At 36.4% G+C, this 16990-nt stretch overlaps 1 protein-coding gene across 2 annotated transcripts; it reads left to right on the top strand.

Annotated features, from left to right (window-relative positions):
• The first annotated feature begins 424 nt into the window (after nucleotides 1-424).
• On the top strand, nucleotides 425-7917 carry LOC127862155 (integrase/recombinase xerD homolog). Of its 2 annotated transcripts, XM_052401154.1 has the most exons (3): nucleotides 445-531; nucleotides 2831-3275; nucleotides 5493-7917. In XM_052401154.1, exons 2-3 carry the CDS (start codon nucleotides 2831-2833, stop codon nucleotides 6482-6484), a joined length of 1437 nt encoding a protein of 478 aa, XP_052257114.1. In that variant the 5' UTR covers nucleotides 445-531; the 3' UTR covers nucleotides 6485-7917. The 2 variants fall into 2 exon arrangements, with proteins under 2 accessions (XP_052257115.1, XP_052257114.1); XM_052401155.1 differs by having other exon boundaries at nucleotides 425-7917.
• The last annotated feature ends 9073 nt before the right edge of the window (nucleotides 7918-16990 follow it).

Raw genomic sequence — 16990 nt, 5'->3', positions numbered from 1 at the left:
AGAGCATGATAATATGCTATTATTGTTAGAACATGAACAATAACTATATCTTTATTGCTATCAATATACGTCCGACACCAGATGCTGTATAGTAGTATGAATGCCGAGGCCATACAAATTTAATTATATTTAGAATATTGAAAGCTGCTAAGCCGCCTTGAAGTTATGTCATTAGATAATCACTTTTCTATAACAGCTTTTAAATGGCAGTGGTACAATTCTTAACTTCAAATAAAATGATATTTATCATCGTCACTTTACACGTAGCACACATACACATATAACCAAGTTTATGCACACATAAAGTTTTTTATGTCATTGTGATGATTTTTCCTGTTTTTGTAGAAGTTATCCTCAATACCTTTGTTTACATACTACATTAGTGCAGTGTAACCTTAAAGGCATGCTTAGGCATTAGCCAATCATTGTATAGATAAAAGTCATGTGATCTGTTAATGCTTTGGTGCGAGTTGCATCGCAAAAGCTTACGCTTCAAAACACTTTTTATATTACTTTGGATTTTATTACAAGGTAAAGCATTATGCTTTCATGCTAAGACTTCTTTAGTTATGAGTTATCCGTTTCATTTCATCGGCGGCGACCTGGCTCTACCGTGGATTTTACGATTATAATTCATGTGTGCATGGTTTTCTGGGAGACAAAGAAAACCAGTTTCCTGACAATTTAGTGACGTCATCGCGTCATCAAACATGGCTGCGCCCAGTCCGCTAAAAGTACAGCTGTTCGGCCATTCGTTCGTGAGGCACCTTAAAGATTTCATCCGACATGACTCCACTCTACGTTTTAACTTGAATCTGCAAGGACACCCTCTAGTGCAATACTCTGGATTCTCCGGTGCTCGCGTCGAAACACTACACAATCGTTTAACCGAGATTTCTGACTTTGAACCGGAAATTGTTGTGCTGATTATTGGCACCAACGACATTTATGATTCGTCGTGTTCAATTCTTTCTGTGGCAAATAAAATTGAAGACCTGGTGAGAACACTTTTATTTGAATTGAATGTGCGTTATGTTGTGGTAATGCAATGTTTACATCGCTGCACTCCACAAGTCTCTTCAAAATACCCAGTTGACACGATATGGTTCAATAACAGGGTGGACAGTCTAAACTTGCTACTTTCTGAACGTTTGAGATCGGTGTTAGACAGCCGAGCTTGCCTATGGCGTTTAAAAGGGTTTTGGACAATTTCCTCCAAAGAAAGAAACTTCGCAAAAGATGGATGCCACCTATCCAGCCAGGGACAACGCCAGCTGTACAGAAACATCAGAGCAGCAGTGGTCGCCGCCACGAAACGCATCCTCAGCAGCTGAGCTCAGACCTTAGATATGTATTACTAAGATATGTATTACTATTCAATGTTTGATGAGCTACAGCTAGCTCTCTGTGAGATTGAGTAACAGACTCATAAATGACTTCGTTGGCAGCATCATACAACATGCACACTAGCAATTAGCTAGTCATTCTATTTTCATGCTAATTATTATTTAATCTAGTCGTGATTTATTAAAATCCGCCTACACTAGATTTTATTAATGCGTGATTTAGCTACCAACACCACGCTTATTATTATTTATAAAATAACGGCATGATTTAGTTACCAGCCTCATGCCCTATATTTATGCGTGATTTAGTTGCCAGCCTCACGCTTATTATTATTTATCACATAAAGGCATGATTAAGTTACAGCCTCATACCTTACAGTTATGCGTGATTTAGTTACCAGCCTCACGCTTATTATTATTTATCAAATAAAGGCATGATTTAGTTACCAGCCTCATGCCTTATATTTATGCGTGATTTAGTTACCAGCCTCACGCTTTTTCTTATTTATAACATAACGGCATGATTTAGTTACCAGCCTCATGCCTTATATTTATTGCGTGATTTAGTTTCCAGTCTCACGCTTATTATTATTTATAAAATAAAGGCATGATTTAGTTACCAGCCTCATGCCATATATTTATGCGTGATTTAGTTGCCAGCCTCACGCTTATTATTATTTATAAAATAAAGGCATGATTTAGTTACCAGCCTCATGCCTTATTTTTATTGCGTGATTTAGTTTCCAGTCTCACGCTTATTATTATTTATAAAATAAAGGCATGATTTAGTTACCAGCCTCATGCCATATATTTATGCGTGATTTAGTTGCCAGCCTCACGCTTATTATTATTTATAAAATAAAGGCATGATTTAGTTTCCAGCTGCATGCCCTATTTTTTATAATATTTCTTATATTTTAGTGTGATTAATTTACCAACCTCACACTTTTAACATTGTATTATTTTATCAATACATTATTCAGTTGTTGGCTGCTTACTCAATAATTATTGTGTGTTTTACACAAAAATAAGGGAACTAACGGCAGCAGTCTTGTGAATTGAAATATCAGATTTATCTCCCTTGTTCACAATGTGGTAACCAGCCTCACGCTTGTTGTTCTTTCATCTAGGCATGATTTACTTGCCATCCTTATGCCATATCTTTATGCGTGATTTAGTTACTAGCCTCATGCATTCCTTATGAATCATTTTTCCGCCTTTAACCATTTATCTTTGTGGGACTATCAAACTCACACTGTTGGGTCTATTTTATCATTTTATCTAATTGGGGATAATCAATTGTCCTTTTGTACAACATATCTCGTACATACATAGAATATATTTAAATCCCCTTTTAGAATGTTTACTAATAACATGGTTATATGGCTTTATACACGACAAATCCAGCAATTAACACTTGGAAAAGTATACATAGAATATATTTGAATATCTAATTTTATAATTACCTATCAATTGATTTTCAGATGAGGCCTGCAAAGAAAACTAAAAAACGATCGGCAACAACAACAATATGCAGTTGCTGTGATAATACAACGGCCAAGAAATCACGCTCCACACCCACCAGTCCTCCACCATCAATATCCACAGCAATTCCAGTACAAGAAACGGGGACATCTACTGGTCCATCCAATGCTCACAATGGATCTGGGAACAACACAATCCAGCACATCAAGGGTGTTGATTTTAATCCTGGACCCGTGCCACCCAATGAAGTTGTTCTACCACATCAACAACCCCCTCAGGTACCTGGACCCGTGCCACCCAATGCAGTTGTTCTACCACATCAACAACCCCCTCAGGTACCATTCAACTACTCGGACGACTCTTATTCAGAAGATGAGGTCGACCCACCAGCAAATCTTCAGGAAATACTCAGCACACACATGATGGGCCTTCTTCCGGATACTGGTATGCACTACGCCGAACCAATCAGCACACCAATACTTCCACAAATTAAAAAGTCATTATGTAAGGACATTTGGAAAGGCAAATATGTAGAACTTTCATCTCTCCTTCCAGTTAATTCTGCCTCTCAATCTTCTAACTTCACTCTGCAACTGGACAAACATGCACATATTTCTATCCAACCATCTACACGCTGTACAAAAATCACCTCAATTGAAGTTTGGACGTCTGCGTTCATTCGCTACGTTTCCGTAAGGACACACAAGTACCCTGGGGAAACGCAACAACTCCTAAAATACATGGAGATCATCCGAGATCTGGCTACTCGCTGTCCAGGTCCAGCCTTTCAGTATTACGACAATCAATTTCGTTTGTTTCGAGCTTCTGTTCCTTTGCCTTGGGACAGAATTCACACTGAATTCTGGCTGATGGCCAGCACTCTAAACACTAATACTCACAATCCTCAGTCATTTCGTCCCTCAAGACCTGCCACTCAACGCAGATCGTTCCCCTCAAACCGTCCAAAACGTTTCGTGGACAACGTATGTTGGAACTTCAACAAACCAACCCACTGTCAACGCATCAACTGCCCCCACCCTCATATCTGTGGTTTCTGCCGGGGCCCCCACACTGCTTTCAACTGCTCATACTCCAGCAAGGAACAGGCCTCCCAGTCCCTCTCTGGCAAGAGAAACCCTTCCAGTTCCGGCCCAAAGCCATCCAAACAATTATAATTTGGTCACACCAGTAAATGTCAACCAGTTAATCCCATTTCTTTCAGGATATACATGGTCACAATATATTGTAGATGGTTTCATGACAGGTTTCAAATTAGGATTTTTAGGACCCCGTAAAGCTCGCACTTCACCAAATTTAAAATCTTGTTCTGATTTCCCTCAACTGGTATCTCAAAAAATACAAAATGAGCTTTCAGCTGGTCGTATAGAAGGCCCTTTCGATTTTCCACCATTTGATAACCTACACGTAAGCCCCATTGGTCTAGTTCCCAAAAAATCACCGGGTCAATACCGCTTAATTCATCACCTCAGTTACCCTAAAGGTGATTCTATCAATGATTTCATTGACCCCACCCTTGCCACTGTAGTTTATTCATCTTTTGATGAGGCAGTAGACCTCCTTTTAAACCTGGGCCCGGGTACACTTTTTAGCAAAACTGACATTGATTCAGCTTTTCGTCTTATCCCCATTCACCCATCAGATTATCACCTGTTAGGTTTCAAATTCCAGGAAAAAATTTATTTCGATAAATGTCTCCCTATGGGAGCATCCTCATCTTGCGCTATTTTTGAACGGTTCAGCACTGCTCTCCACTACGCATCAGAAAAATTTCTGGGTATTAAACACATGGTACATATTCTCGATGATTTTCTTTTCCTAGGTCCCGCTGACTCGCAAATTTGTCAAACAAATTTACAAAAATTTCTTGATTTTTGCAGCCTCATTGGAGTTCCCATTAAGTCTGAAAAGACGGAAAATGCCACACCTATCATCACTTTCATGGGTTTAGAATTAGACTCACTTACAATGGAAGTACGTCTTCCACATGACAAGCTCTTAAAACTTCGGGAACTTCTGATGAAAACCTCCAAGTCCAGGAAGGTCACACTGAAAGAATTACAATCCCTCCTAGGTTTACTAAACTTTTGCTGCCAGGTGGTAACACCAGGTCGCAGTTTTCTACGTCGCCTTACAGACCTTACCAAAAAGGTCACAAATCCTAACCATCACATAACTTTGAACAAAGAAAGCAGAAAAGATCTGCATGCATGGCGGCTTTTTGCAGATCATTTTAATGGAAAAAACCTTCTTCATAAGCGCCGTTGGTTAACCTCCGACACCCTACACCTTCATACCGATGCATCTGGCTCAATCGGTTTTGGGGCAGTATTTAAACACCATTGGTTTTCTGGCACATGGTCAGAAAATTGGTTACCTTTTGATATCACGTTTAAAGAACTGTTCCCGATTGTTTTGGCAATTGAGATCTGGGGCCACGAATTACAGGAAAAGTGTATTATTCTACACACAGATAACGCTGCCGTAGTACATATTATTAACCGCCAGACCTGCAAAATACCTCACATTATGCACCTAGTACGTCGCCTAGTTTTGGCAAGCATGAAATTTAACATTCTACTCAATGCTGAACATATTCCTGGTAAATTTAACATATTACCTGACCTACTCTCTCGTTCACAGATCGAGAAATTTCAAGCTTCAGCTCCACAAATGGACAAGGTTCCAACTGCAATTCCGGATCATCTTCTACTGCTCAACTGAACTTGCAGATTTACAATCTTTTGAACTCGTCTCTTGCCCCATCCACTAGGGCAAGTTACCAAAATGCGCTACAGCATTACAACAATTTTCATTCAACTCACTATCCTCAACAACCGCTATGGCCCACTACTACAGAACAACTAGCCCAGTTCATAGCAGTATGTAATGCACGTCAGTTAAAGGCATCCACCATTACCTCGTATATTTCAGCCATTACCTACGTTCACAAACTTAAGGGCTTTTCAAACCCCGCAGAGTCATTTGTCATCAAAAAATTACTGCACAGCATCCGTCGCCACAAAAACTTTGATAGGCGTCATCCTTTCACACCAGACCATCTTCAGTTGCTATTGTCAAATCTTCGTGTCTTGGTTTCAGACAAGTACACCCAAGTTCTTATGCGAACTATGTTTTTGTTTGCCTTCTATGGGCTGTTTAGATTAGGGGAACTAGCCACTTCCTCTATGGGTTTCATGAATGTCATTCAAAGGCAGAACTTATCCTTTACATTCAACGGCTCAATTGTTTCAGGAGTATCAGTCTTGGTCAATGCCTACAAACATTCACAAGGCCGCTGTGCAACAATCCCATTATCCCGTCAGGCATGCAAACAGTTGTGCCCCATCCGGGCGGTATTACGTTATTTACGTATAGCCCCACAATACCCTGGTCCACTTTTCCGTTTCACTAACGGCGAGGCAATTTCAACTACATTCTTCCGAACACTGTTACACAGATGTGTAATTGCATCGAACTTGGATCCAAAACTTTTTACAGCTCACTCTTTTCGTATTGGGGGCGCAACTCACGCACATAGCAACCACATGTCCCCATCCCAAATTCAACAACTAGGTCGATGGAAATCACAAGCATACCTTAAATACATACGCCCTCAATCTCTCCCCATATAGGTCCTATACTGAGCTTACACAACAACTCTTGAAAACTGGGAGCTGACGGTTTAAGGCAGCAGCTCTCGTCCCCTTTTCCTCATTTCACAAGCTCAGATATGAGTTGACGGTTTAAGGCAGCAACTCCTAATATTTACTTTACTTGTTACAGTTCACGCTCAGAGCTGACGGTTTAAGGCAGCAGCTCTCGTTCTCTTTTCCTCATTTCACAAGCTCATATATAAGTTGTAGGTTTAATGGAGCAACTCCTAATATCTACTTTACTTGTTACAGTTCTTGCTCAGAGCTGACGGTTTAAAGCAGCAGCTCTTGGCTCTATATTTCACCCTATTTCTTCCCTCATACTGTATAACCATATGAGCTGACGGTGTAAGGCAGCAGCTCAAAGGGATGCATTCGTGATTTTTGTACTTTAGCAGATATGACATTTAAAGCTGCGACCAGCAGCTCTCCTACAGGTATATATGTAAAAATAGTCACCCGTGTATGTATTTCTTTAGTAGGCACTGTTTATATTTAAAGTATTTACTGGTGAATGCTTTTTTACTCATAGTTTATATGCTAGCCATTGTCCGTTCTCAATGGGCGGTGGGTAACCATTGTTACCATTTCAGTGGGTAACCATTGTTTACCCTGGTGGCGTTTTTCTATCGCCCATTATGGCATTCTGTACATAACTTGTATGTTTATATGTACTATTATGTTTTGTTTTGTATGAATGTACATATTTTATACACTGTTCTTTATATGTATTACATTCATTGTTTTAGGGCATCAAGTTTTTGAATGCCCTCACTTTTATGGCATTTGCAATAAATGCCCTTTTTCAATCTCAATACGGTGTTGGTTGTTTACTTCATGCCATACTAGTTTCAATCGGATCTATATGACTTGCATATCATGAACGATACATAAAACCAAGTTTATGCACACATAAAGTTTTTTATGTCATTGTGATGATTTTTCCTGTTTTTGTAGAAGTTATCCTCAATACCTTTGTTTACATACTACATTAGTGCAGTGTAACCTTAAAGGCACGCTTAGGCATTAGCCAATCATTGTATAGATAAAAGTCATGTGATCTGTTAATGCTTTGGTGCGAATTGCATCGCAAAAGCTTACGCTTCAAAACCACCACCTCCCCTACCTCCGCCATATTTAATTTTAGGTTTTTATCACCCAGTGTTCTCATTTCATTAGTGCCATGTATGCTTACAAGCGTTTTTCTATCGCCCGGCGTTTTTCTATCGCCCATTATGGCATTCTGTACATAACTTGTATGTTTATATGTACTATTATGTTTTGTTTTGTATGAATGTACATATTTTATACACTGTTCTTTATATGTATTACATTCATTGTTTTAGGGCATCAAGTTTTTGAATGCCCTCACTTTTATGGCATTTGCAATAAATGCCCTTTTTCAATCTCAATACGGTGTTGGTTGTTTACTTCATGCCATACTAGTTTCAATCGGATCTATATGACTTGCATATCATGAACGATACATAAATATATATATAAACTGTATTAAAATATGGCGACCAGTTTCGCAAAGCTCATCAGGGCATACACAATATACACAATAACGTCAAATTGTCAGAGTAACAACGTCTAATAACGTTACTTATATTATGACGTCAAACGTCATATTATTATAATTAATTTAACAGGGGCTTTAATTAATCAATATTGTTTTTCTTAAGACTAACCTGGCTGAAAGAGTGTCCGAATATAACTTATATAATGGAAATATTTTAAATTTTGGTTCCATTTCAGAACATTCATCAAGATGTTTACTTAATGGCATTTGTCTTGTCTTGAGGGATCGAGCATTTGTTGTTCATGAACATTTCGTCGATTACGTAGTTTTTGTCTAGTTTGTCCTATGTACTATTTATTGAAACCACTGTTTCACTGACATTTCTGTGTTTATTTTTAATATTTTACCATTAAAACTTAAGTTGTCGCCTTCTATAATGTAACCACACATGCATCATCTTGGATCGTTACATTTTTTTTACAGTGGGCTGGACTGTGTCAAAATTAGATCTTGTGAGTAACTGCTTTAAATTAGGTGATTGTTTTTTACACTTTATTATTTTTGCATTTTGTAAAATTTGGCTCATACCTGGGTAAGTTTTCCAAAATGTCAATATTATTTTTTAGTACACCGAAAACTAGCTTATTTTTAGGATTATATGTAAAATAAATGGCATAACATTTGTATTTTCCGCAGGTTTTTCTGTTAATAAAATTTCATGCGGAACCGATAAAGCCTTTTGGATACCTTGTTTAATGACAGATTAAGGGTATTCTCTTCGTAAAAGTTATTGTTCAAGCTCATTTAGGCGTTTCAGTACAAGTTCATGATCGGAGTCAATAGAGCAAATTCTTTTAGCCAGCGTGTACGGAATGTTTATTTTTGTATGTTTATTATGGCGTGATTTAAAGCTGATATACTGCCTGGATTCCGTACGTTTGTAGTATGTATCCGTTATAATATGCGTTTGGTTTTTAATGACAAGTATGTCATGAAATGGAAATTTGCAATTGTTTATTTCTATTGTAAATTTAATATCAGGGTGCAAATTATTAAGTATATTGTGAAAAGAGTGTATTTCATTTATATTTTTAAACCAGAACAAAAAGCACACTGCTACTTAACTATATTGAACGGTACGTGTTTACCAACCAGCCCATGCTGTTACTTTACCTAAATCTTTACGTATATTATGTTCATTTAGACAAAATAACAAACATTAGAAACCTTTTTTTCGATTCTAATAAAGTCATATCGCCATAAATACAGAAGACAGTGTCTACACTTAACTAAAATTCGAATCGATCATTTGTAAATCATACTAAATATATGCCATCTTCAAAAAATATGTTTTTGTAAATATCTACTAACGTCAGTTGTTAATATTTGATATTTCCTGAATATCTTTACTAAATCAACTAGGTCAATTATGCGAATCATGTTATAGCGGTCGCACTGAAATAAAAATCCGTAATCAATAATATAAGCAGCACTATTTTGCTTACGAAACATGGTACTGACTTAGGGCTTTTGGTCAGAAATGTGACAATTTCAGAGCGCCTATATTTAATTAGTCATATACATGAATGAAGAATGATATCGTATTGTTTCATAATTCGTATTGTTGCAAAATGTACATTAACTAAAGAGTGTGAAGATGATGTTTATCATATATGGTTACCGATAGTGCGAGAAATGAACATTCAGACTACTTAACGACGCTCCTGTTTCAAAACTCATTATGCAATGCTCGCGCTTACCGTAACAAAAAAAGCAATCAAGACCAACGTTTCGCTGAACTACGCTTGCTGGAACGGTTTATTGTTTCGTGCCATAAATCGACTAGTTTGTGTGTAAAACAAATAACTTATGTGAAAACTTTCACGCAAATATAAATTATTGTTACCACGAAAATCAAAATGTATAAAGTCGACGTAAAGAACGTTTTGTTTTAGAACTAATGTCCTCATATCATTTCTTTGCTAATTGGTTTCGTGATGTAGGTTGTATTAAAATTGTCATAAACAGATTTTCTTTATAGGTTTCGATTTGGATAAAACAGTCCTACAGCACATAATGTATCTGACACACATTGTCAGTATCCGGGCATAGGTGATGTATTTCGAGATACTGTGTCTGAACAGTTCGTGTGGTCGTTGGCATTTCGTCCTCCCGCATATAAAATTTTTGTAACACAATCAAACCATAAGAACGTTTCTGTCAACATCAGCTTGCTCTTTGCTGCCCAACCGATTTCCTTGTGCGTCATCGGATCGGTTGTAATTGGACAGCACGCGGAAAAAAAGTGTCGATTGGAATGACAGTAGCAACAGTTGGTAGTGACAGTGCAACAGGTAGTGTATTATAAACTTCCTACGATAAGGGCAATTATTAAATTGAGCAATCCTTTGGTCAAGAGATATGATAATACATTGTAAAAGTCATTGTTTCTGATGTAAGGGAGGGAGTTTTAGGCTGTGGACATAATATATAAGGATTACCATTTACATTACACTATCAAGATTAAATCATCAAAACTCTTCAAGATACAGGCTGTGACTGTTAGCTACACAAGATTAGTCCATGTGTTTTGGTAGAGACATGATTATTAACACTGTGAATGATCATGCATTTTAAATGTTTCTTAATGTGAGCACTTATTTGGCGGTTTTCTTATCGCAAATCACGCGATGAAGTTGCTGAATTTCAAGATCATTAGCGTTAAGAAGCATCTGAATAAGGAATTGTTGTGTTATTTTTGAGAAATGTACATTGCACATTTGATAAAATGACTATATTAGTTAAAGTGTGTAAAAATTTATTTAAAGGGGCCTTTTCACGCTTTGGTAAATTGACAAAATTGAAAAGAATTGTTTCAGATTCGCAAATATTCCTTGAAGTTATGATATTTGTGAGGAAACAGTAATACTAAACATTTACAATGCTCTAAAATATCCATTATGTGCATCTTTTGACAATTTAAAAACCTGAAAATTAAAAGCGTCGCAACGCGAAACGATTGAATAATTTGGAGAATTCTGTTGTTGTCGTTGTATTTTTTGATACTACGAGGATTGCATATATGAGGTATAAAAAAACATTGGAAATGGCATAAGAGCGGATGGTCTAGTGGATAGAGCGGTAGACCTTTGCTCCATGGCTCCAAGGATCAGTGGTTCGAGCCCCGTTGAGGGTTACTTTTTTTATTCTTTAATTGTATTCTTGTTTGTTTTTTTTAACTGGAGATTTTTAGACCCAATGTTTACATTTATTAATATAAAGAATTTAATGACAAACTTCAAAACATGCCAAAATCTGTTAAAAGGCCCCTTTAATAAATTAACGAAGCTTGCTCTGTCATCAAATGTGATAACAAACAGTACTTTCACAATACGCACATAGGGTCTAGATTAGTATGCCGTACATAAATACACAATAATTTGATAGATGAATCTGGTCAAGTTACATTTCAATCGAATACAAATTAGCAGCAATTAAAGTGTTATTATTTAAAAGTAGACAATATTGCATATATGTAAAGCCAGTTTATCATACGTTAGATCAAAAACATGGGAGAAACATTTTAAATCCTATATCAAATAGTTTGCTTGGAATGAATCGCTTGATTCGTCTTTAAGAGCATAAAAATGTTATTTTGAATTTCAAACAGTAAATTGTGTTACTCCTGTGTGAATTGAAGACACGGAAACAACACGTTAAGAAATATTGCAAGAAAATACAATTTTTCAACGAACACAATCTATCATCACAAACGATGCATAGCTATAGCATTGAACAGACGTGTCTTCGTTTTTTCCAGTCCGGCCCTCAAAATTAATCGATTAGGCTCCAGCACATTCTAACACAAAAATGCCAAAGCGGCATTGGACATAACAACCTATTCACGAAACACAGCACAATTTAAACCACACAATGAACACTCGTTATGTGGCTCGCGCAAATAGTGTTCATCATTATAATCAACAGGTTTTTGGATATTGAGACAAATATCGCAATATTTGTCACAGACAATAAAGTTATAATGAAAGCATACCGTTAACACAAGGCTTAACAAATAAGTCCATACACAACATAAAACCCTATTCAAACCAAACAAATTAAAATGCAACGTTGTTCATTCTGAACACAACAATGCGTTTCCTTATAACGAGAGTATTTCTTGTTGAACAGCGTCGGTGTGTTCAAAAACGCTATAATAATCACAAGCGCCACGGAACAAAATTTCACAGCTGTCAAAACCATACCACTTAAAATGAAAATAAACTGAGAAGTGAATGCGCCTTGGTGTGATGTGACATTTTTACACATTCAGGGCAGTGACAGTATTGTCCATTATTTCGGTTTGCAACAAGGAAGACATATAAATTATGACAGAAACACTCGACAGAAATAATAAAAGAAATCCAAGTTCTCAAATTGTTTGATCTGGATACCGGTTTTCAAATTGTAAGCTGACGATAATCTAGTATAAAGTTATGCACGAATAGCAGTAAAGAAAATCTATTATGAAGTTATGCACGAATAGCAGGGAAAATGTAAAACAAGCATAGCATCCCTTTACAGCATGATATGCAAAAAGGTTATCAATGGTCAAATTGTCATGTTCCTAATAATTGTAATTTAAAGCAGAATATGTGTATTTGAACACAACCTCCTTTAAAAAAAATCTTCAAATCTCCGATTGTACACCTACGGCTAAACACATATCCTTATACACTTGTCAACCCGGTAGCTAATGGTGTAATAGACAACACGCGCGTTTACTCTCGGCATGTCGTGTTATTGGCAGAATCGTCAACTCCGCAACTTTTAGAGACCGGCTTCGATGCGACAGGTTAAACAGTGTTTTCAAAAAGCTGTAACTTAAAATGTTAAAGGATATCAACGCCTCGCACACAAGGCTGATAACTATATTTCGAAATTTATCAAATTTACGTGCCTTGTGTTTTCCTATTCAAGGCCATTGCAACATTGATGGGCAGGCGAGCAAATAATTTCTTGAATAGCTTGAGGTATCTGATCTTTATTTTAATCGCTGATGAATAAACTGCAAATATTTATGTAGGCGTAATCGGATTATTGTTATTCGTAAACATTAATAACAGAGAAATATATACAAGATTCGAATTTACGGGTATGGCAGACGGGGAACAGCAAAACTCCGCATACAAATTACTTCTTCTTTGTAACTATTTAACGCCACTTTCCAAATAAATGATGAAGTATATTATGTCTTATCATAACCATAATAACCATAAAGAAGGAGCTATACGAAAGAAAACACTGTGTTTAGAATACCATATTTTTTAAAAAGGTTAAGAAAACTTAGTGGTTAGGAATACACATTGGTTAGTTTATCCCAGTTCAAGCTGTAAATGTAAAAAAAGAGATTTTTGAGTAAAAGATATACGAAGGAAACTGCTTAATTTTAATGGCGGTACATACACCGTTCTAACGTGATATAAACACAATGTATTTCTGATATTACATATCATTAACCAATCTATGCCGAGTGGACTCTCCCATCCTTCTAAATTGGATCAATTTATTTCCAAAATTAGGGATGTTTAGTATATTTATTTCTATATTTGGAATAGTTCTTACAGAAATTCCTTAAAGCAAACAGCGCAGACCCTGATGAGACACCGCATCATGCGGCGTCTCATCTGGGTCTACGCTGTTTGCCAAGGCCTTTTTTTCTAGACACTAGGCATAAATGGGTTAAATACAAAAAATGCGAACACAATATTTTATTATTTATTATTACTTGTATATGTAAATGAAAAAAGCAAAAACATAAATTTAAAATGATTGGACAATAATTTTTACTGTGCCACGGATTGTATTTAGCGTTTAATCATGAGAATGACATCATTTAAGTTACTGTACAGGACTTTAATAGAATGTTTCCGACTAAGTATCAACCGCGAGGGCCTTGCTGTTTTAACGTAAGTTATCTCAACCTTTCTTTATTAGGGTTGCAGTACTTTACAGTGCTGCAACTTAATCGATAACATGTACATTTCAGTATGAGAGCCTACATATTTGAAAGTTCTATATATTGCTATATAATTCTATATTTATCAGGTAAGCCCAAGAGCATGACCAGTTTTGGCCCTTGTTGATTAATTTGGACAGTCTTTATTTTTACAAACGTCTGTGAATAAGGCAAGTCGATGTTTCTTATTTGATGTTTATCAAAGTTTTGATGTCATCTGAAACGTTTGTTATAGTGTTTAAACCGAGGTAAATAACCTGTCATTGCGTCAGTATCCGTTAATATGTAATGTATGGCGAGATACTATTTCTGAGCAGTTTGTCTGGTCGTTGGCACGTCGCGCATGACTGTCTAATCATGTACACCAATCAACCATTATAACGTTTCTGTCAACATCAGCTCTCTCTCTTTGCTGCCCCACAGATGCCCTCGTCGTTATTGGATTTGACAGTATCAACAGATTGGAATGACAGTGCAACAGGAAGTGTATAATAAACGTCCAATAATAAGGGCAATTATTATAATGGGTAATCCTATGGTCAGTTATAGCGTTGTGATAATTTTCAACTATAGTTATATTTTAGTGCTTCGCTCAGCCTTTACCCATTTGGCATTTTGATTGCACCCAATTATTATAAAAATGTGCTGAATATAAATAACTGTATCGTACCTATAAAGTTTTCTTTTAATTGAAGATAAACTGAAAATTGAAAGCGCGCTTGTGGGATGTGTTAAATGGGTACACATCACATAATTATTATAGGAAATTTAAAAACCGTAAAGCTAGGAGAAGAAGTGGAGGCATTATTTTGTTATATAAAGATCATTTGAAAGATGGCATTAAAATAGTTATATAAAAAAACACCATGACGCCATTATTTGGATTAAATTAGATCACATATTTTTCAATATTGTAGAAGATGTATATCTCTGTGGGGCGTATATTTTGGGTGAAGAATCCCCGGCAAATACTTTTCTTAATATTGATTTGTTTAATATCTTTCACTAAGATATATCTGATTTTAATTCTGTTGGATGTGTAAGTTCTATGTGGTGATTTTAACAGTAGAGTTTGTTATAAATGCGATTTTATCCCTTATGATTGTATAAATAACGCATTTGATGACCCTGACTATGACCCTAATGGTACTCCCGTACGGTCCTCTGTCGATAATGTTCAGAATAGCCAAGGTACTAAATTAATAGATCTTTGTAAATCTACCGCCCTACGTATTGTGAATGGGCGTATATTTAATACTTGTAACTACACGTTTAGTCCGAATAACGGTTGTTCTGTTATCGATTATCTTTTAATGAATGAACGTCATGTTTCACTAGTCAATGATTTTACTATTGAACCATTTAATGAATGGATTTATCACGCACAATTACGTTTTGCTTTATTATGCCCAAAGCCTGATCAGAACGAGTATCCACATAGCGAAATTAAACATAAATTGAACGACGAAAACGCGGACGGGTATTAGAGGGTGCTTACCGCGTTTCAACATTACATGCATTACCCAAAGTATTGACATATGAAAACGGTCGATGATTTTTCTGAAATTATCAGATCTGTGGATATTCCATTGTTTTCTAGATGCTATTTTGTAAATGACAAGTCTTTTTCTCAACACAAACTGTGTTAAAAAAGGCAGATTGGTTTAATGATGACTTTAGCTCTGCGCTGGTATTTAATTTCAAGCATTACGCCTATTTAATTCTGATCATAATAACGCAAATAGGGTACTTTTAATGAAACCTAGAGCCTCTTATAAGAAAATCGTAAGGAAATGTAAAAATACAAGTTATAGATAAAAAAAGAAAGTTAGTGAAAGTCTTAGATTTTGAAATATTTTAAAATCAGAAATCCGATTATGCTGATATTTAAATTGATGCAGTTAAAGAACAATTTGCTAATCTGAGTAATGATCTATCTAACTGCTACAATGAAGAGGCAGAATATTTTTGTGCACATCATGATTTTAATAATGTATCTGTTTGTAATATTGAACCTTACCAGCATATCACCGTGAGGTCAAGCGTAACAAACAAATTCGTAGAATTGATATCCCCCGACAAAATACTTCTGGACACAAATATTTCTGGACGGATGGACAACGCCAACATCATCCTCTTATCCATTTATATACTCATACCAAGTTTCAAAGAAATATGTCAAAGCACTTCCAAGATATGGCTCCAGACACACAAAAAAGCAATTTTTCAAAATACAAAGGGCCATAACTCCGTTATTATCCGATGGTGTACAATTCCATTTGGCGTGCATCATCCTCTTATCCATATATATACTCATACCAAGTTTCAATGAAATCCGCCAAAGCACTTCCAAGATATGGCTCCGGACACAAAAAAGAATTTTTTCAAGATACAAAGGGCCATAACTCCGTTATTAACAGCTGGTGTACAATGCCATTAGGCGTGCATCATCCTCTTATCCATATATATACTCATACCAAGTTTCAATGAAATCCGCAAAAAGCACTTCCAATATATGGCTCCGGACACAAAAGTGTCGGACGGGCGGACGGACGGACGGAAGGACGGACGGAAGGACGGAAGGACGGACGGACGGACGGACAACGCCAAAACAATATCCCTCCGCCTATGGCGGGGGATAATGAAGCACCAGGTAGTGACCAGTTATTAAACGAGTATTTCATAGAATGTATTGATATTCTTGGTAGTCATTTGTGTGATACTTTTAACGGGATTTTAAATTCGGGTTACTACCCAGAAAACTTGATGGAAGGCTTAATAATACCACTTCATAAAAATGCGACAAAGACTATGTTAATTATTATCGTGGTATTAAAACTTATAAGCTGCTTGTCCAAGCTATTTACTACAGTCATAAATGAACGCATTGATAAGTTTTGGTATCAGGTATTTCTGAAAAACTGCTAAGAATGCTAAGACATGT

Source organism: Dreissena polymorpha, chromosome 16, assembly GCF_020536995.1.
Source record: "Dreissena polymorpha isolate Duluth1 chromosome 16, UMN_Dpol_1.0, whole genome shotgun sequence".
In the NCBI taxonomy this organism is placed as follows: Eukaryota; Metazoa; Mollusca; class Bivalvia; order Myida; family Dreissenidae; genus Dreissena; species Dreissena polymorpha.
The sequence above is the reverse complement of the archived record's forward strand: the minus strand, read 5'-3'. Positions and strand labels throughout refer to the sequence as shown.